This window comes from Myotis daubentonii, chromosome 6, assembly GCF_963259705.1.
Source record: "Myotis daubentonii chromosome 6, mMyoDau2.1, whole genome shotgun sequence".
NCBI lineage: Eukaryota > Metazoa > Chordata > Mammalia > Chiroptera > Vespertilionidae > Myotis > Myotis daubentonii.
The window spans coordinates 61,393,515-61,414,707 of NC_081845.1; the positions used below are offsets into that span (position 1 = coordinate 61,393,515).

A 21,193-nucleotide genomic window follows, 5' to 3' on the forward strand; every position below is an offset into this window, starting at 1 on the left:
ACAACTTCAGTCTCTCACTGTGTGAGAAGCGCAACAAAAGTCTCACTTGGGGACCACATGTCTTTTTTGAGGACAAAGATACATTTTTCAAAACTAGGACCTTGAGAACCACATAGGATGTCCCACATCTCTTTCTACTTCCTCTGTGCCCATTGATTGTCTATCTCTTTGAGAATTATTAGTAAAGGTAATGTAGAATAAGATCTCTGATTCACAGGGTCCAGTGCACAGGCTGACCCTCTAATCATTGAACCATGCTGGCCAGGGCAAAAACTGTAAAGTTATTAACAAAATTCTTACACACAAAGCAGAATTTACTAAAAATAAGTGTGTGTGTGTGTGTGTGTGTGTGTGTGTGTGTAGACTAGAGGCCTGGTGCATGAAATTCATGCATTCGGGAGGGGGGTTCTCACAGTCCGGGAGCCCTTGGGGGATGTGGATGTCCGACTGATGGCCTAGGCAGGCTCCCAGCCAGCAGTTGGGCATCCTTAGCGCTGCCACAGAGGCTCGCCAGCCATGAACCTGGCTTCCAGCTGAGTGGCGCTCCCCCTGTGGGAGCACACTGACCACCGGGGGAAGCTCCTTTATTACCAACTAGAGGCCCAGTGCACGAATTTGTGCACCTTGAAAGGAACTGTGGGCCTTGAGGCTGTGGTGGGCACAGGGGCGGGTCTCAGCCCATCCTCCATACCCCTGCCTGGCCTCTCCTGCCATATCCCCTGGCCCCCTTTCTGCCAGGAGCCTCACTCCCACAAGCTGACAGCGCCAGCCCCGCTTGCACCCGCTGAAGGCAAGGAGCAATTGAGGCCGGTGCCAGAAGCAAGTGCAATCAGGAGCTGCTTCCCTGATCACCCCTCAGGAGCAGGGGGAAGTGGAAAAGCCCTCAGGGGCAATCAGGGTCAGCAGCCGCTGCTCGCACCCACTGATGGCTCCAAGCGATCAGGACTGGTGCTGGGCACCAGCAGCAGGTGCAAGCAGTGGCTCCGGCGCCAGCAGCAGTTGTGAGTGCCGGGTGGGACTGTGGTGCCCAAGAGCAAAGAATTTTCAGTAACCACCAGAGGCTTGCTCTGATGACAGTGACGGGCACCCTGCCTTGGTCTGGCAGCCCCGCTCACCTGCTCCACCATCCCGCTGCAGCCGATGCCCACCATGTTCCACGCAAACCCCCTGGTGGTCAACGCACATCATAGCAACCGGTTGTTTTGACGTTTGGTCTATTTGCATATTAGCCCTTTATTATATAGGATGTTCAGCCCATGGATGCTCTGTAACTATTTACTGACTGGCTTTTCCTAGATATGGAAGCTGGCTGCATTCAATCTACATATAGGATAAGTTACTTAAGGAAGGAATTATAAAATTTTCCAACACAATGTCCCAGGGGCATAATGATTGGGAAATTAAAATCAATGTCTTGATTTTGTTCTCAATTTTGAACAGCCAAAGAAGGCAGGCCTTCAGAAAGTCAATGTGTCTGCACTCTATCGAATCCTGTACAAGAGCCACTTTTTCAAAGTTATTCTCAAAATAAATAGAAAACCAAGGTGATTCTGTCACAAGATGGTAAATATACAATAATCATGAAGAGAAAATTCTGTCATTCCAAAAAGAATGATAGCTACAAACTCTTAATTTAAATCAATTGATAAAAACTCCAAGTGGAGAAATACAAATCACATATTTGTCAAGATACTAGGAAAGTTTTATCCTCAGCATTATATAAACAATTTTTCAACATCCAAGAAAACAGCATTCAAATAAACACAGCTATAGAAAAAGATGACAAGATAAATGGATACACATCCTTTCTCAAAAAACTGGTTAATAGTTAGCTATTTTAAATTTAAAAAAAATATGTAAAAGCCTTGGAAGAGTATGAAATGTTTAGAATAGTGTTTAACAGCTTTAATATATAATATTTTTATGTTTAAAGTTCCTATTTTTACCTTATTATTCATGTTTTCTTTTAACATATTTATAATAGCTATCTTGGTACTTGCATGCTAATTCCATTATTTCTGTCATTTTTGGTTTTATTTTTCATTAATTGATGTTTTTTTCTCATGCTTATGATTTATACATTCTTGCTTCTTCACATGTACTTTCTGAATGGGCAATAGACATGAAAGACATCATGTTGTTGAGGTTCTGTATTGTGTCCTTCCAGCAGGCAGTTAATTTAGCTGTGAATCAGCAAGATCCTCTCAGGGCTTCTTTATAAGCTTTGCTAGAATCCATCCAGCAGAGCCTTTATCCTAGGACGATAAATCACCGTGCTGCTAAGGTGTAACCTTTTGGGGTCTCTATTGACTGTCCAGAGTATTAAATAAGGTCTTGCCAATATGACTGGGTAGAATTAAGATGGCCCCAAGCACTGTGTGAGCTCTGGCCATGGTTCAGCTCACAGCTTCTCTGTAGTTCTTTCCTGTGTAGATTTTCTTCAGTTGGCCTTGTGAAGTGTCCTGCATACATGCAACTCAGTATTCAACAAATAATCAAGAAAACCTCTGTTTACATTTCCTGAGCTATTCCTCTTCAGTTTTCTTCTCTTCATGAGCATGACCTAGAAATTCTACCTACATCAGTGCTCCTGAACTCCCACCTGTCTCTTCAGTTGAGGGAAGCTGCTGGGATATGGCTGGGCTCCACCTGAGCCAGTCCAGGAAGGGCCTTCAACCCCAAAGTCAAGGCAATCATGGGGCTCATGTCACGTTCCCTATCTACAGAATCACAGTTTGTACCACCTTTTGTCTTAAATTCAAATTCATATCTAAGTCCAGATTTTTAGCTATTCACATTGGGAAAGATATTCTATTAACAGTAAATTATCACTTTTTAAAATTATTTTTCAGAAGTTCTGAGCAATTTTATTTTATTTTTAAAATATATTTTATTGATATTTTTTTTTACAGAGAGGAAGGGAGAGGGATAGAGAGTTATCAACATCGAAGAGAGAGAAACATCAATCAGCTGCCTCCTGCACACCCCCTACTGAGGATGTGCCCGCAACCAAGGTACATGCCCTTGCCCGGAATAGAACCTGGGACCCTCCAGTCCGCAGACCGATGCTCTACCCACTGAGCCAAACCAGTCAGGGCTTATTTTTTAATTATAATTAGATATTATTATATACTTTCTCAAAAATCTTAATATTCAAATTTGGGATACAAATCACTAATAAGATTGAATGCAGTTAATTCAGTGAAGTCAACTGAAATATATATCTTCATGAGTCAGTTTTAGAAAATGGTTAAGTTTTATATCAGAGGTCAAATTGCATAACAATAACCTAAATGTCCAACAATAGACTAAATCAAGGAACATAAATATCATAGAATACTACTGAGACACTAAAAAATCACAGTTTCTAGTGAGAAAGCAGAATACAAAACTATGTATTATATGATACAGATGTTTTGGGGGAGCAGAAAACTAAGATATAAAGAAAACAAATGTGAAGTATGATTTTAATATTTATATTTTTATTTACAGACTAGAGGCCCAGTGCATGGATTCATGCACCTATGGGGTCCCTCGGTCTGGGTGTGCCCTCTCACAATCCAGGACCCTTTGGGGGATGTCAGACTACTGGTTTCAGCCTGATCCCTGCAGGCCAGACCTCACCCTCTAGTATGCATGTAAGATCTTTGGTTAATTTCTTCTCCCCCTTCCCTCTGAGATTCATCAGTCTGTTCCATGTTTCCAATGGTGGTCAGTGTGGGTCATAGCTATCAGTCAATTGATCAAATGGTTGCTTAGGCTTTTATATAGAGAGATTTTCTGCAAAACGACATTACATATAAAGCATATTATTTATATATGACAAAAATTTTAAACCATTTTAATCTGACTTTTATAATGGCAATCTAACATATATATTAAAGTAAAACTTGTCTTCTATCCTTGTTTGTAAATCTGCCTTTCCTATTCCACTTTACTTTTCTGAGTCCCTGTTTTCTTTCTGACTATGATTTCATGATTGCCATATAGTGATATTTCCCAAATTTCAATGTATGCCCCTCTCCTTTCTCTTGTTTTTAATATACTATTTATATCTGCCTAAATTTAGATTACTTCATTGTTTCCTCAACTTAATATATACAAACTCAACTTATGCCATTTACAAACAAGCATTCCTTCCCAGTTACCTAATCCTTCTCAATGGTAACATTTTCCTTCTCTTAGTTTTACAATTCTCTTTCATCTTAAATCTTTCCTTGAGTTCTTTGGATAATGCCTCTTATATCCAGTGATTATTTCTATTGCCGCTTGAGGAAGATGTATTGCACTGGGAGTCCCAAACAAATGGCCTCCCTGTCTTCACTCCCTACTCTGACTCCATCTCTTACCAGCTTGCTACTGAATCTCTGAACCTTATATATGATGGACACCTTGGACAAGAGTGAAAAACTGTAAAACTGCATTTTCTATACTTCCTTGCTGCTAGGATTCTGTATATGCTGTTGGTTCAGAAACAAATGCAGTCACAAAACCTTTGTAGTTGAAACTGAATCACAGAGTGAGACAGGTACAGGGCATACGTTTGGCAGTTGTACATTGTGGCTGGACTGTTTTCTGGACTCTCTGACTGTAACAGCAGCTTCTTAATTCAGCAGGTAGTGTCCTGGTCATAATGGCAAAGACAGCAATTCCTTTGGTAGCTAAATTCTGCTGGGTGGTTATGGGAGTCATTCATGAAATAAGGCATGTGGTCTCTTTAGCCCTTCCAACAATTTAATAGCTATTCCTGCATCCTTTTAGGCATAAATTGTCTGGAGTGAATTTTATTGTCTACTATTAAGAATAGCAACTAACCTGGCTGGTTTAGCTCAGTGGTTGTGTCGATCTATGAACCAAAAGGTCAGGGTTCAATTCCAGTCAGGGCACATGCCCAGGTTGTGAGCTCAGTCCCCAGTAGGGGGTGTGCATGAGGTAGCCCATTGATGTTTCTATCTCCCCCTCTCCCTTCTTCTCTGAAATCTATTAAAAAAATTTTTTAAAGAAAGAATGCCAACTAAGAGTTTCCTCATCTTTAAATAACAATTCTAACATCTTGAAGGGTTATTAGAAGAATTGATAGGGACAATTCAGGTAAAGCGTATAAATAGCAGAAACATAGTTATTGTTCTTGTGTTATTGTTAGCACCATAACAATTAGAGGGCCAGGGTATGAGATATCTTTAGCATATGTTCTTTCTGCAATCTTGGTCAAGTTACTTAACTGCTCTAAAATTTGATTTCATTATAATGTAGGTAAAAAATACAACTACTTCATGAAGTTTTGTGAAAATTAAATGAGTATATAACTAAATATTTTTTTTCTATATTTTGTTATTCTCCACACAAATAATCTTACTTGATGAGCTAATTTCCCACATTACTTCCTGTTTTTAAATGCCATGACCTTACCTGTCTTCTCAGAATCCTGGGCACACATTTTTTAAAAACATGCAATGTCTGTATATTCTGTTATCATCTCTTTTTCAACTTAAAGCCATTTTTCAAGTTCTTCCCTTTTCATGAAGTCTTTGCAGGGACTTGCAACCTACCTTGATCACTTCTTTGATCTTGGAGCTCCGACAAACAGCACTAGGCATTTTGACACTGCTTTTTTTCTAATTAGTAAAATGTGCCTTATTTCTTTCTGAAATTGACTTTTAAGTCCTTGAGATCAGTAGCAATTACATTAAAAAATTACCTAACAGAGTTCTTAAGAGAGTTTACCATTTAGTAGTCACTTGAACAAACTGCTGACTAGATGATTTGCCATGCCATTCACTGAATTCAATTAGATTTTCAGTATTTTTGGCATATGCTATTAAATGTAGTGTAGAGAACTCAGAAGTAAGAACTTGGTTAAAGGTACTTGAAATTATATACATACATTTTTGTGTTCTTAATTTTTTCCTCTTTACCAAAACATTTCTACCAGCCTCTTTTTTCCTTTAATTGTACTTAATTCTACCATAGAAACAGCAATGATCTTAAATATGCTAACAAAATGAATGTATAATATACCAGTCAACATTACAATATGGGAATGACTGCTGTTCCTTAGACATATCTGTCAGCAGTGATATAAGATATACATATAGAAGGGCTTAGAGCGCTGGTTTTCAACCTCGGACACACTCTGGAATCACCTGGAGAGGTTTAACCACCGAGACCTCCATTTAATATGAATGGTATATGGCTTGGGAACTAGATGTTTAAATTTAGCCAGACGATTCTCACAGCAATTAGGAAGAACCACCACTGGTCAGAGGCTATGCTCCACTCAGCACCTTTTCCCATCCACTTTCTCTCACTGCTTTGCTTTAGGAACATGCTGCCTGCTTGGAGATTTAAGGCCCTTCACTTAAGCATTCCTTTGCTGTCACCAGTGGCACCTTTGGTACATGTATACAAGTACAAGTAACAGGATGTTATTTTGAAAACTATTTTCTGAAAAAAGCTTTCTATAATTTCAGTAGGCAGTAATAGTATTCATATACGTAAGAAATAAGGTAATAAGTAAAATATCAGCCTGGCAAGAAGAGAGGGCATGGGAAAGAAAAGCTACAGCCCTATTAACAATAAAGGAGAGGTACAGTTTCAGTTATAAATACCTGATTGATGGTATCCAGATCATCAATGAAGCTATTTACTTCTGATAGAAGCAGAGATATTATAGATTTTCTCAACAAGCTGCAACTTCCCAGGGTTACCAGACTCTGAGATACACAATGCTGTACCTGAAACTGAAGATAAAAATGAGTAGGGTTCTACTTTTTATCAACTCAGGTCAAAATAGATTCAGTGGACATTTTCTAACACTTCACCAGTGAGCTCCACACTGTGGGGAGTACAAAAGGTGTCAATAAATTCTAGGTGAGTCTCAAGCACAATTATGAAATAGATAAATAATAATATAAGTAATGAAATTTTATACAGCAGTTCATATTTTTAATTGTATGACAAGGTGCAAAATGGATATTTTAGCTGAAGTATCAAAAGATGATGTACCCATTTAGATGATAGACTACATACAAGATGAAAAAAGAGATGACAAACAGACTCTTAAGCCCGTAGCCACTAGATGGATAGATTAATATTATAGACAGATATAGAAAAGGCTTGAAAGAGAGAAGTTTGGAGATGTCGTTGGGGAGAGCTACTGGTGTAGTATGAGTCCCACTTCTATGTGGAGGTACTTCTCTAGTCTTCACAAGTCAAAGGCGGAGCACTTTAGAGTAAGGAGAATAAAATGAGGGGCTCTAAATTTTCATCCAGAGGCCATAAAAGTACTTAGCACTAATAAAATTAAAAGGACAGTTGAAGACAATAAACTATTTCACATGTAGTTATTAGAAGAAAGGCCAGTTGATTATTAACCACATTAAATAAGGGGTATATAACTCACAGCTGGAAATGCATTAAGTATATCCTTTAAAATATCTGGGAGGAAGAATGCTTCAAGGAGAATCTCAAAACCCAGAAATAGCATCTACCTTATGATTGTTCTATATAAGCTTAAAAGCATACTAAGGAGACATGGCTTTTATATATAAAACTAGAGGCCCGGTGCACGAAATTCGTGCATGGGAGGGGTCCCTCAGCCCGGCCTGCACCATCTCCAATCCAGGACCCCTCTCGCAATCCAGGACTGCTGGCTCCTAACAGATCACCTGCTTACCTGCCTGATCGCCCCTAACCACTCTGCCTGCCTGCCTGATGCCCTTAACTGCTTGCCTGCCTGCCTGATCGCCCCTTACTGCCCTCCCCTACCAGCCTGGTCACCCCTAACTGCCCTCCCTTGGTGGCCTGGTTGCCCCTAAGTGCCCTCCCCTGCCAGCCTGATCGCCTGTAACAGCTTCTGCCTTGGCCCCCAACACAGTGGCTTTATCCAGAAGGATGTCTGGATGGATGTCCGAAAGATGTCTGGTCTAATTAGCATATTACCCTTTTTTTAGTATAGGTAACATATATGCCCCTAAAAAGTTATATTTTTTTACATACTTTAAATTATACAGTACATATTCAACCTCTTTTACCCGTGGTTTTTTCCCCCCTAAATATATCGATTTTTTTAATGGAAAGGAAGGGAGAGGGATAGAGAGGAACATCAATGAGAGAGAAACATCGATCAGCTGCCTCCTGCACACCCCCAACTGGGGATGTGCCTGCAACCAAGGTACATGCCCTTGACCAGAATCGATCCCGGAACCCTTCAGTCTGCAGGCTAATAATCTATCCACTGAACCAAACCAGTTAGGGCTCCCCGACTTTTTTTTTTTTTTTTAGATTATCCACGTTTGTAGATATGGCATTAGTTCATTTTTCAATTGATTTTTAGAGAGAGTGGAAGGGAGAGGGATAGAGAGAGAGAGAGAAACATCAATGTAAGAAACATCCCTGCAGTTGCCTTCCTTAGGAGCCCCAATCAGGGATCCAACTTGAAACCCAGGTAGGTGCCCTGACCTAGAATCGAACCTGCAGCCTTTCCATGCACAGGACCACGCTCATGCTCAACCAACCTATCTAATTCAGCCCGGCCATTATATGATTTCTGGAATTTTACAATTCTTGCAAAGTCTGTGGGTTAGGTAATATTCACATTTTGCTGATGAGAAAAAAAAACACAACAACTTTTTATTTTGAGACATTATTCTTCACTCATAGCCGCGTTTTCCTGCCAGCCCTAGAAAGGCTCCTGACAGCAGTTTCACTGGGTATCCAGCGTCAGAAGCATTCTCCTCACCACCACCCTTTCCAAAGCCTCCGCTGCACGGGCACTGAGGCTGCTCTGGAGGGCGCTGAGGCTAGGTAACGCAGACAATGACAGGATTTGGACCACTGGAGCCACCGTACCCGCCTCTCCTCTCTCAGCCTTTCTCTGCTGTGCTGGACATAGGCCAAGATTTGCGGTGCTAGCACTTCCGGCACAGGTAGTGCTGCAGTTTTTCCCTCTCCAGAGCTGCTGTCGCCGCCTGGAGGTTATAGGGCTGCCCTGGAAGTCCTCAGCATGCCTCCCATGGGGCAAACATGGTGGTGGACTCCACAATGGAACTGCTATTTTTAGATACTTTTAAACACCCCAGCGCTGAGGTAAGACTCCACTTCTTGATTCTGACTCTGCTTCTAGACTGTGGGACATGTACAAAAAATCCTCAGGCATGCCTCGACTTTCCCGATCAGGATCACGGGCTGCAGGTAAAGGGCTCCTGTGTCCCAGGGGTGCCGCCTTGCCTGCGGCCGGCTTTCCGATTGCGATCAGGATCACGGGCCTTGGGCAAAGTGGCTCCTGCGGCCCGGCTTTCCAATCGAGATCACCGGCTGGGGGGGCCGGCAAAGGCGCCCCGTTCTCCAATCCAGGACCGCCTTTTCCCTGTCCCCCTGCCGCCTGGGTTTCTGATCACCATTCTTCCATCCTTCCCCTTTTGCCTCCCATCATTGCGCCTACGCATGCAAATTAATCGCCATCTTTCTTGGTAGTTAATTTGCATATCGCCCAGATTAGCCAATGGGAAGCATAGCGAAGGTACAGTCAATTACCCTGTTTGTCTTTTATTAGATAGGATGTTTAAATGATTTATTTATTTAATATTAAATGCCATATGAAAATGTCACTCATATTCTTTAGGGTGAACACTTAATGTAGATATTTCTCAAAACAACATTTTTTTAACCCTCATCCTAGGATATGTTTTTATTGACTTTAGAGACAGAGGAAGAGAAAAAGAGAAACATGGATGTGAGACAGAAACACTGATGAATTGCCTCCCACGTGCGCTGCATGGGGGATCAAAACTGCAACTTAGGTATGTACCCTGACCAGGAATTGAATTGCCACCTTTTGAGTTTTGGGACAACGCTGCAACTAACTGAGCCACTTAGCCAGGGCTCCAATTGACATTTTAAAGATATATTTTAATTTTAAAAGTCAGTCAATATAATAAAATTAATGGATTATAGAGTTCAAAAGCAATTTTATTGTTATTCTGGGCCTACATAACTAGCTATTAATAGTTTTCTAAATCAACTTAATCATAAAATCACATCAATATATTACCATAGAGGTCTAGTTATTTATCTTGTTATTTCTTAAATATATAATTGGTTCAGACACCCTTTATAATATTCCAGTACTACTTATTATTTTCAGATTATTTTCTTTGTACCTGAAAAGTAAGAGTATGCTTATCTAAGCTCTAAAAACCTTCTTTTGGGTATTTCACTACTGCTTTAAATGTTTACTTATCTCCTTTCTCAGTATTTAATTCTTTGTGGCAGGGGTGGGAAACCTCCAGCACCTGGACCCAAAAGGCCCCAAAATCATTTGGGCTGGCCCTGCCAAGGCATTAGGGGTGAGTTAATGAAATGTTTGATCAAATATAGCAGGCTAATTTTTAAGTTGACAATTTTGTATGGCCCTCAAATAATGTTATAAATATCCAAATGGCCCTTGGCAGAAAAAAGGTTCCCCACCCCTGCTTAAAGTGAAGAAAGAGTTCACAGTAAAGTAAGAGGGACTTTAGTGAGTAAGAGGTTTGCAGACTCGGAAGCCCAACACTGTCTGAGTCAAACCCAGCTCCACTACTTATTCACTTGTACTAACAACTTAGTTAAACTGTTATGTTAGTTTCCACATCTGCAAACTAGTGATTGTGACAGCACCTGCTTCCTAAAATTGCTGTGCATATTAAGATTCAATAAAAATGGTTAACATAGTGCAAGGCACCTAGTAAGTGCTCAATAAGTGTTAAAAGTTATTATAATGTAGAACAGGGGTGGGCAAACTTTTTGACTCGAGGGCCACAATGGGTTCTTAAACTGGACCAGAGGGCCGGAACAAAAGCATGGATGGAGTGTTTGTGTGAACTAATATAAATTCAAAGTAAACATCATTACATAAAAGGGTACGGTCTCTTTTTTTTTTTAGTTTTATTCATTTCAAACAGGCTGGATCCGGCACGCGAGCCGTAGTTTGCCCACGGCTGATGTAGAATGATAAAAGTATTGAAGGTTATATAAGGTTAATTCACTAACCCTTGAAAAGTTAAATACCAGCAATAAAATCTACTTTTCTAGAGTTAGTACAGTCCTGGTAGAGGGCATTGCTGAGAACTAGATTTCATCAGAGGGATTTTCCATGCTATAGCTATGAACTATTGTCTCCCCAATATGACTGAAGTTCATATGAGAGCAAAAACATAAGTATATAACCATTAGGTAATTAAATTTGTGTAAACTATTATAAAAATGGCATCTCTTCTCTTCTTTACATCATATTTGACACTTTTCTTTTGTAAATACAGCAGAACTTTTGAGACAGGTTGACAAGGAGGCCAGGGCTGACAATAACATTGTAGGTGAGGCTACCATAATGGAAACCATGGAAAACTCGCTCAACACCCATGCCATCTTTATCTATTCTAGCACATCTTCCCGAGTATGTTCCTTCTGTACCCAATTTGTTGAGAGTTGTTATAATGAAAGGGTATTATGTTGACAAATGTCTTTTCTGCATCTATTGAGATAGTCATATGCTTTTTATCTAGTTCTTTATATGGTATATCACATTTACTGAACCATTTTTTTATTCCAGAAATAAATTGCTCTTGATCATGGTGTATGATCCTTTTAATGTGTTGTTGAGTTTGGTTTGATTATATTTTGTTGATAATTTTTACAAAGATAATTACCAGGGATATTGGCCTATAGTTACTTTTCTTGTAGTGTCCTTATCTGACTTTGGTAGCTAGGTAATGCTGGCCTCATATATTGGGAATTTCTGGGAATATTTTTATTTAAACATTTGGTAAAGATTCACCATGGAAACCATTACAAAATCACTTTTGAAGAAAACATCTCCAATTTAGTTCTTGGGAAAGCCAACAGATAAAATTTTGACAAACGTGGACTAATACTAAGCAGTGACCAAATAAACTTGAAAATAAGCCATCATCTTTTAAACAGTAATAATAAATTTGGATATCCTAAAAGCAACTGAAACTGAGAAATAAAAACTCACTGAATGACAAAAATAGCCAACTAGAAGGAAAGATAGTGATTTGGAAATAGATGTAAAGATATCATTCAGAATGTAAAAACGAGAATGTGTAAATATGAATTGAGGTTAACAATAGGTGTTATATGTTTATATAGATTTCTTTTTTTTAATAGAGAGAGACATCTGGAGAAGAAACAACACAGGGAAATATAAAGGAAGAAAGTTTTCCAGGCATAAGAACAACAAGCATTCACAGGTAAGGGGAGCATAATATATACTAACAGAAAAGAACAATTAGACTGACACATAATTCCTCAACAGCAAGAATAAAAGCCATACTAAGCCTTTGGCATATTGTCGTCAGAACAATTAGAGAAAAAAATATATTAATCTATAACTGTGTGCTAGGCACAAGTATATGAATCCATAATTTTGTTCTTAAGAAAAGAAATGAGACATTTTTAATGAATAAAACAAACGGTAGTTTAATACTTACTGAATAGTACCAAAGGGACCTGTAAAAGTTGGTCTTTAAAAAAAGGGAAAATTATCCCTGGAGTCTCCTTTTATTTGGTATTCTGAAGAGGTCTGTTTCCCTTTTCTGTGACAATTTATTTTAAATTTTCTTTAGACCTACTTTTATATTTCATTTTAATCTGCACCAAAAGAAAGCATATTCTGCTACTAGCATTTGCTGGCCACGTTACTAAAGCTACAGAGTTCAGAGAGAAGAAAGATAAAAACATGGGGACAAAATATATAAGGTTTATGATTTCAGGAAGCTCATAATAAAAACAAATTTAAATAGTAATGGAAAAAATAAAGAAAATCAGGTACACATAAGAGTTAGATATTGTGAAAATCACAAGTTCTTGAACAAATGAATCAGAATAAATCATCAAAGTTCAAAGTAAATAAATCTTTCTAGAACGAACAAATATAGGAAACAGGACTCCAGTTTTCAAACAAAATAGATACACTGAAACCAAGATATATCTAGGAAATATTAAATTCCAAGTAAAAGAGAAAGGCTCTTTTCATTTTCTAAGGCATTAACTGGTAGATCTCTTTAACAGAGGAAAACTACTACCCAAATTCTACAGCATCACTTAAAAGTATCTCCCACATCATGTTAATATACTCATTGGGGGGGGAAAGGGCAAAGTGATGGAAACCTTGGACAGAAAGAACTTGGGATGCTCACTGGTTAATTAAAATATCCACAGTAAACTGAATTAAAGGTAGATTAAGTAGTTAATACCAGAAAATAATACTTATCTTCATTAGAGTTCTGGTCAGGTAATAACTTTTCTAAGTTTTGAGCAATAAAATGAGTAAGACAAAAAAAAAGTTCACATATAAAAAGTTTTTAGTAACTAAAAGTGAGAAAAAACTTGTGAGTAAAAAATCTATTAGAGTTAATGGAACTAGTAAAATATACTTAAAGTGTTAAAACATCATTGAGCACTTAATATAAAATATTAATAGGTAATTCACAGAGAAGTAAATAGAAATAGTAATTGATTATTTGAGAAAAGGGTTCAACACCTCAAAATAGCCAAATTAAAACAAAGAACATACTATTTAAACAATGTGAGGGAATAAAAATACTGTGTGTGTGTGTGTGTGTGTGTGTGTGTGTGTGTGTATATATATATATATATATATAGAGAGAGAGAGAGAGAGAGAGAGAGAGAAATTATGTGTTTTTAAAACGCTAAATATCCAACAATGTAGGAATTTGGGTGCATCTATTATGTACAGCAAACATTACAATGATGTACAACATAGAATACTTTTATCATAATACAGTGAAACATGTAAAAAAAAAAGTGATTAGTTTTTTTAAAAAAATTAAGGGGGAAAAAGTGTATTTGTTGAGACCAGGAAGAAAAATTTGACTTCATTTTAGAGTTGTGTTAATGTTGATATTTCTGTTTTAAAAGCTCAAGAAAACATGAGTTCAAGAAACCAATTAGACTGATATACAGGATGGGCAAAAGCAGGCTTACCGTTGTTCACAGGGAAAATAATGTAAGAATAAACTCTGTTTCGTGTATTTAGAACTGTAAACCTACTTTTGCCCCACCCTGTAAATGTAAATCAAATACTGTTGTAGTTGTAATGGTACATATGATTTTTTTTTTTACCTTATGAAAAGATATACAAAATAAAGCACCTATTTTGCAAGATCTCTGATGCTTTTGAGATATGCTCTAAAGGAAAATTAGATATGAAATACACTTTTCTAAGGACACTGATTTTAAACAGTTTTCAATGAAAACTTATGGCAGTAAACATACACGTACCAAAACATAATGAAAATACTGAAACAGGCTATGTGACAATGTAAGTTTTCCAGACTAATAAGGGAGATGACAGCAACCATATATAAAATAAAAGAAAAAACAAAACTAGGTCCAATTTTAAAAATGCACAGAAGTATAATGGTGGCTGAGGTTTTAGCTTGAATAACAAAGTATTTTTTACCCTCTGTAGTTTCTACCCAGGTAATAAGCCAAGTCCTTGATTTTGTGTGAAAAAGAACTATGATATAAACTACAGCCTGAAGGGGTAAGCAAATATAGTCTTTAAAAAATAAATATGACGGTGATGGCAGATGATGGCAAGAGTTTCATTAGGACAAATTGGAATTGAACATTTAACAAGAGAGCATTCCAAATAGAGGTACTCACAATTACAATAAGTTTACCGGTCAAAGCATCACTTAGGGAGTACACTGTTTATGTGCTTACTTGAGGCCAAGTTGGAGTACTTATATTGCCAGTCCATCTTTGGCTCCTACTGGATCTGAGGTTTTGAACAACAGTATTGGATTGGATTGGGCATGGGTATGATAAATTTGAAGCTCAGAAATTGCCAATAATAGTTTAAATATTTACTATTAATAATAATTTAAAATATATACTTTTAAGAGAATGAATAAAAAGCAAAAATAAACTTGACAATGTATTAAAACATCTAGACAAGAGAGTATTTTAGCTTAATTCAACTTATTGAGCAAGTTAATTGTATTCACAGCAATGTGCCTATAGAAAGGAGAATGACAATGGAAGGGTAAGAATGAAAAATAAAATTGTAGCTATCTAGATGAAGACAGGAGGACTGCTTACAGAAATTTTAAGAATGAAAGGATTAGTTGTTATTCAGGAATAAGTAGATATCAAGGGCAAAACAAATCAGAAAAAGAGAGAAGTGTAACCCTTTTCATTAATAAAAATATCTTGGTCATAAAGTATTAGCTCCGCACTTCTAGTGTTCAACAGAAGTGATATAAAAGGTATTATGGCGACGCCTTACAGGGCTTGGAGCCAGTACTATATATAGTGAGGGGACACTCGGAAATTAGTTTTGGCTTCTGATGGACAATAAACCTGACACAGCTCAACAGAAATCAGCCCGCAGACCAAAGAAAAATGAAAACCCAGATGACAAAATCAAGTCAAGCTCAGGAGTTCGTGCATCTCTGCTGGCCACCTTTGCACACTGTGGAAGCCCCTGACCAGACTCAGACCTTACTGCAGCCTTGACATGAAAAAGAAGTTACTGATACTTTAGGGAAGACAACATCACTTCCTATAATCACTATCAGTTTTTTTCTTGTTTTCTCATCTGTAGAAGGACAAGGGACCATATACAGGGAGAACTGATTAACAAAGATAGGTAGACTCTTGAAAATAGCTAGATTGTGATCCAACTGTAAACAGATTCTCACTTGCTACTTTTCTCTGTCCTGTGGGGGAAAGGCAATGGAGTGACTGTCTAAATGAAACCACATCATGCCTGCCAAAATTCTAGATTCAAACCAAGGGGAAATTTCTTAGAAGTACACAAAGAATGTGGCCCTAAACTTCAAAACTGTACATGTTTGTCCATATGGGTTTCTACTGGATTCTACTTCCAGCCAGGATTCCTATTTTTATTCTCATTAAAGCAGCGTTCAGTATCACCTCACAAGAAAACCTGTTGTTTAGTATGTTGAAGGCCTGCATCTTCTACCAAGATTCTTACTGGATTGTCCTCTTTAGATTGACCTACACACTCCTGTCATGTCCTCTTGCATTTGCAAGAGTATAGTGACTGCATAATTAAATGTAAGGTCTTTTCATTGCAAACTATAACTTGTATACAGAAAGTGCATTGTTATAAAACACACACAAGCATTAACATTTTAACAAATAGTTAGAAAATAAACATTTATGTAATAAGTACCACCCCCAGGTCAAGAAATGAAACTTGGCCAGCACTCCTCTCCCTCTCCACAGATAAACCTTTTCTCTGTCTTTCATGCTAATAAGTCCCTTTTTTTGAAATAATTATATCAGACAAGAAAAGAAAATTATAGGCCAATATCCCTGATGAATATAGATGTAAAAATCCTCAACAAAATTTTAACAAAACAAATTCAACAATTTATTAAAAGGATCATACATCATGATCAAGTAGGATTTATTGCAGGGATGCAAGATTGATTCAACATCTGCAAATCAATTAACTTGATACATCACATTAACAAAATGAAAGATAAAGATTATATGACCATCTGAATATATACAGAAAAATTAAACATCCATTTATGAGAAAAACTATCAAGAAAGTGAGTATAAGGGAGCATACCTCAACACAGTAATGGCCATATATTATAAACCCACAGCTTACATCATATATAATGGTGAAAAGCTGAAAAGCTTTTCTTCTAAGATCAGAAACAAGACAGGAAGCCCACTATCACCACTTTTGTTCAACAAAGTATTAGAAGTACTCACCAGAGCACTTAGACGAGAAAAATAAATAAAAGGCAACCAATATGGTCACTATTTGCATATGATATGATGTTATATATAGAAAACCCTAAAGACTACACCAAAAAAAATGTTACAAATAATGAATTCAATAAAGTTGCAGAATACTAAATCCATATATAGAAATCTGTTGCATTTCTATACACTAACAAGCTACCAGAAATAGAAATTAAGAAAATCCTATTTATAATTGCATCAGAAAAAATGCCCAAGGAAACATTAAACCAAGGAGGTGAAAGATCTGTATACTGTAAATTATAAGACATTAATAAAAGGAATTGAAAAAGACACAAATAAATGAGTAGTCTATGCTCACTGATTGGAAGAATTAATATTGTTAAAATGTCCATACTACCTAAACCAGTTAATAGGTTCAATACAATCCCCACCTTATCAAAATTCCAAAGCATTTTATAGAGAAATAGAAACAATTCTAAAATTTGTATGGAACCACAAGAGACCGCAAAAAGCCAAAATAATATTGAGAAAACAGAACAGAGCTGGAGACATCACACTCCCTGATTTCAAAATGTAATCCAAAGTTATAGTAATCAAAACAGACACATAGATCAGTGGAACAGAATAGAGAGCCCAGAAATAAGACCACACATATATGGTCAATTAATTTATTCAACAGAGCCAAGGATATACAATAAGGAAAAGATATTCTATTCAATAAATAGTGCTGAGAAAAGTGGACAGCCACGTGGAAAAGAATGACACTGGGCCACTATATTCCACCATGCACAAAAATTAACTGACCATGGAATAACAACTTGAATGTAAGACCTGAAACCGTAAAGATCCTAATAGAACACATGGGTGGTACGTTCCTTGACATCAGTGTTGGCAATGATTGCTTTGGATGTAACATCTAAAGAAAAGGCAATGAAAGCAAAAATCAAGTGGGACTATAACAAATAAAATGCTTCCGTATAGCAAAAAAGCCATCAACAAAATGAAAAGGCATCCTACTCAATGGAGGAAAATATTTGCAAGTCATATATTTATCCGGTGGGGGACGATTATCCAAAATTATGAAGAACTCACAACTCAAAAACAGTAACAACAAAAAACAAACAATTCAATTAAAAATAGGCAGAAAATATGAATAGACATTTTTCCAAAGAAGATATACAGAAGACCAACAGGAACATGAAAAGATACTTAGCATCACTAATCATCGGGGAAATGGAATCAAAGCCACAATAATATATCACCTCACACCTGTTAGAATGACAGTCATCAAAAAGACAGGAAAAACCAAGTGTTGGCAAGAATGTGAAGAAAGGGAACCCTTTAGCACTGTTGCTGGGAATGTAAGTTGGTACAGCCACTATGGAAAACAGTATGGAGGTTCCTCAAAAAAAAAAAAAAAAAAAAAAAGAGCTGCCGTAAGATCCACCAGTTCCACTTCTGGGTATTTATCCAAGGAAAGCAAAAACACCATTTGAAAACATGTATGTATGTTCATAGCAACATTATTCACAATAGCCAAGATATGAAAACAACCTAAGTGTCCATCAGTAGTTGAATGAATAAGTAAAGCAAATAACACACACAGTAAGACTGTTTAACCATAAAACTGAAAGTATGCGAGGAAATGTTAAATACCAAATGTAGCTACAAAAAGCTGGCAGAAAGGAAATCATTTCTTATGTAGTTTTGATCAGAAAATATGATCAAATGACCTGCAATACTTAAAATCATGCAATACTCAAAATCAACCACTATCAGATCTGGTCTAAAGGAGGGGAAACTCAAGGAACCAGGATGGCTACGTTGATCATCAAGGCTTCTGCATATTCTGATAACATGACGCTGGAAAGAATCAGGATTCAAGAGCCCAGCATTGTGTCAGAATAGGTGGCCTCATCAGAATGTTCAGAAGAAGCTATGGGCCAGCTTTTGAGGAGAGCCAAGAGACAAAAGACGAAGGAAAAGAGTATAGCTATTTTTTTGTTTGTTGCCTCTCTCATTGAGACCGGGCATTTAAAAACATAGCTACTTCCAACAGGAAATACTAGCTCCTAGAATAAAAAACTGTGGTCAATAAAAATAATTTGCTTGTTAACACTTGCTTAAGGATCCTTACCTAGCTATGCCCATCAATCGAAAGTTATTACATTAAAAATTCTTGCCAGTCCCAATCAGTTTGACATTTGGCAAGACCCACCTGAAAATCATTGAGCTCAGGCTCTAAAATTCTATAAATAGCCTTCCTGAATTTTTCCATTTGTAAATACCACTACAACTGTGCCAAAGGGCTGTTCTATAAACTTTGCTTTGCTTAATAGTTTTTTCCTGGTGGTCTTTTGGAGGATTGAGAATCAAAGCCCATGTGGCTTCTCCTGCTCTCCTAATGCCTCGGCACCCCTGCATGAAAGTATCGGTGGACTAGGAAATACGAAGCCTACCTTTTGCTGTACTCTAGCAAAGTATTAGATGTTTACCTTGTTCCCCAGCCCAACCTCCATTCCAGGGAGTCAAACTCTGTATCACCGCTAGATACCTGGCCTGGAGAGTAGCTCATTTCCTCTTCTGACTCCAAATGAAACCAAGAACAGTTAGATGGACACAATTCCCTACAGAATCTATGCATATAGTTTAATATATCCTTTTATTTTCACCTTCAAAAGTTCTACTTGTTTGCCCAGCTGGGGTGGCTCAGTGATTGGGTGTCGACCCATGCACTGAGAGGTTGCCAGTTAGATTCCTGGTCCAGCACACGTCAGGGTTTTGGGCCTGATCTCAGTGAGGACCTGCAGGAGGTAGCCGATTGATGTTTCTCTCTCACTCCCTCTCCCTTCCATTCTCTCTAAAAATCAATAAAAACTTTTTTTTAAAGTTCTACCTGTTTAATCTTTTTCTCATCTAAATTAATACATTAATATTCACTGAACCATGTGATTTGTGTAATCAAAATAAATATTTAGAATTTGCATATTTAAGCTTTTAATAATTAAGGAATATAGGAAATGATTCTTTGAGGATTCCCCAAAGAATATTTATCCATATGGGTTCACAACAGCAGTTACATATTCCAGTATTGAGCTTTTCAGGAAGCATATAATCAAGGAACAATAAAATAGAGAAAACCTATAATGAATATGTTTTATCTATAAATCCACAGAAAAAGATTATCATTATTTAAGTACCTTCTTTTGAACAGAAATAAGATATATTTCCACACACATCTCTCAGGATCCTAAACTAGATTACTTTATACACTGTGAGTTTATTAATTGCCTAGAAATAGATCTTAGAAACCAAATACATACATCAAATAATTATAGTGTCTCAAATTAGCAAAAAAAAAAAGCTAATAAATGCATATCTTTGCTTGCATATAAACACTAATTTTAAAACACTACAAATCATAGAAATAATCTCTGAAAGCACAGTGTTATGTGAGATATGAAACTGAAAGCAACCAATGAACAAATAAGAAAAATAAGCAAACAAAAACTCATAGACACAGATAACAGTAAGGGGGTTACCAGAGGGGGAAGGTGGGTGGGGGGTAGTAAAGGGTAAAGGGGATCAAATATATGATGACAGAAGAAGGTTTGACTTTGGGTGTTGGGCACACAATGCAAGATATAGATCAGTGATGGCGAACCTTTTGAGCTCGGCGTGTCAGCATTTTGAAAAACCCTAACTTAACTCTGGTGCCGTGTCACATATAGAAATTTTTTGATATTTGCAACCATAGTAAAACAAAGACTTATATTTTTGATATTTATTTTATATATTTAAATGCCATTTAAGAAAAATCAACCAAAAAAATGAGTTCACGTATCACCTCTGACACGTGTGTCATAGGTTCGCCATCACTGATATATATGATATATCAAAGAACTGTACACTTGAAACCTATATAATCTTATTAACCACTGTCACCCCAATAAATTTAATCTGATACAAAAAACTGTTTTCTTAAGTATATGTCAGACAAACAAACAGACATGTATGCTTAAAATAAATTTGTTTTTCAATACTAGAGATGCATCTATAAACAAAGGAATGATGACTCTGATATCTATTTACACAACTTTAATAAATTGCTAAAAGAAAATTAGAGTACAACTGAGCTTTAATTAAATACCCTTGAATATCCAATCATGCAATCAATTTCAATATAAGCAGTTGTGATTTTAAGTAGATTGATTTTTTTCTTTCTCTTCCTGCTCACAGCAAGAGTTCTAATCAAGAAGATATATTTATATGCATTAATTTGGAGACAGACAATGGATTCTTACAATATAAAAAGAAACCATTTATAATATCCAAATACAAATAAGAATAGATACTGCTGCTTGTGTACCAGAAAAAAATTACATTTGTGGACCCGTCTATATTTTGTGACCTATTTATG

General features: G+C 37.1%; 1 protein-coding gene across 1 annotated transcript in view; it reads right to left on the reverse strand.

The window, feature by feature from the left end:
• Nucleotides 1-21,193, reverse strand: part of MEI4 (meiotic double-stranded break formation protein 4) — a 156,789-nt gene that overhangs the window by 45,548 nt on the left and 90,048 nt on the right. The window contains exon 4 of the mRNA XM_059699628.1: nt 6,609-6,740. Coding sequence (XP_059555611.1) covers nt 6,609-6,740 — 132 coding nt within the window. The remainder of the gene's footprint in view (nt 1-6,608; nt 6,741-21,193) is intronic.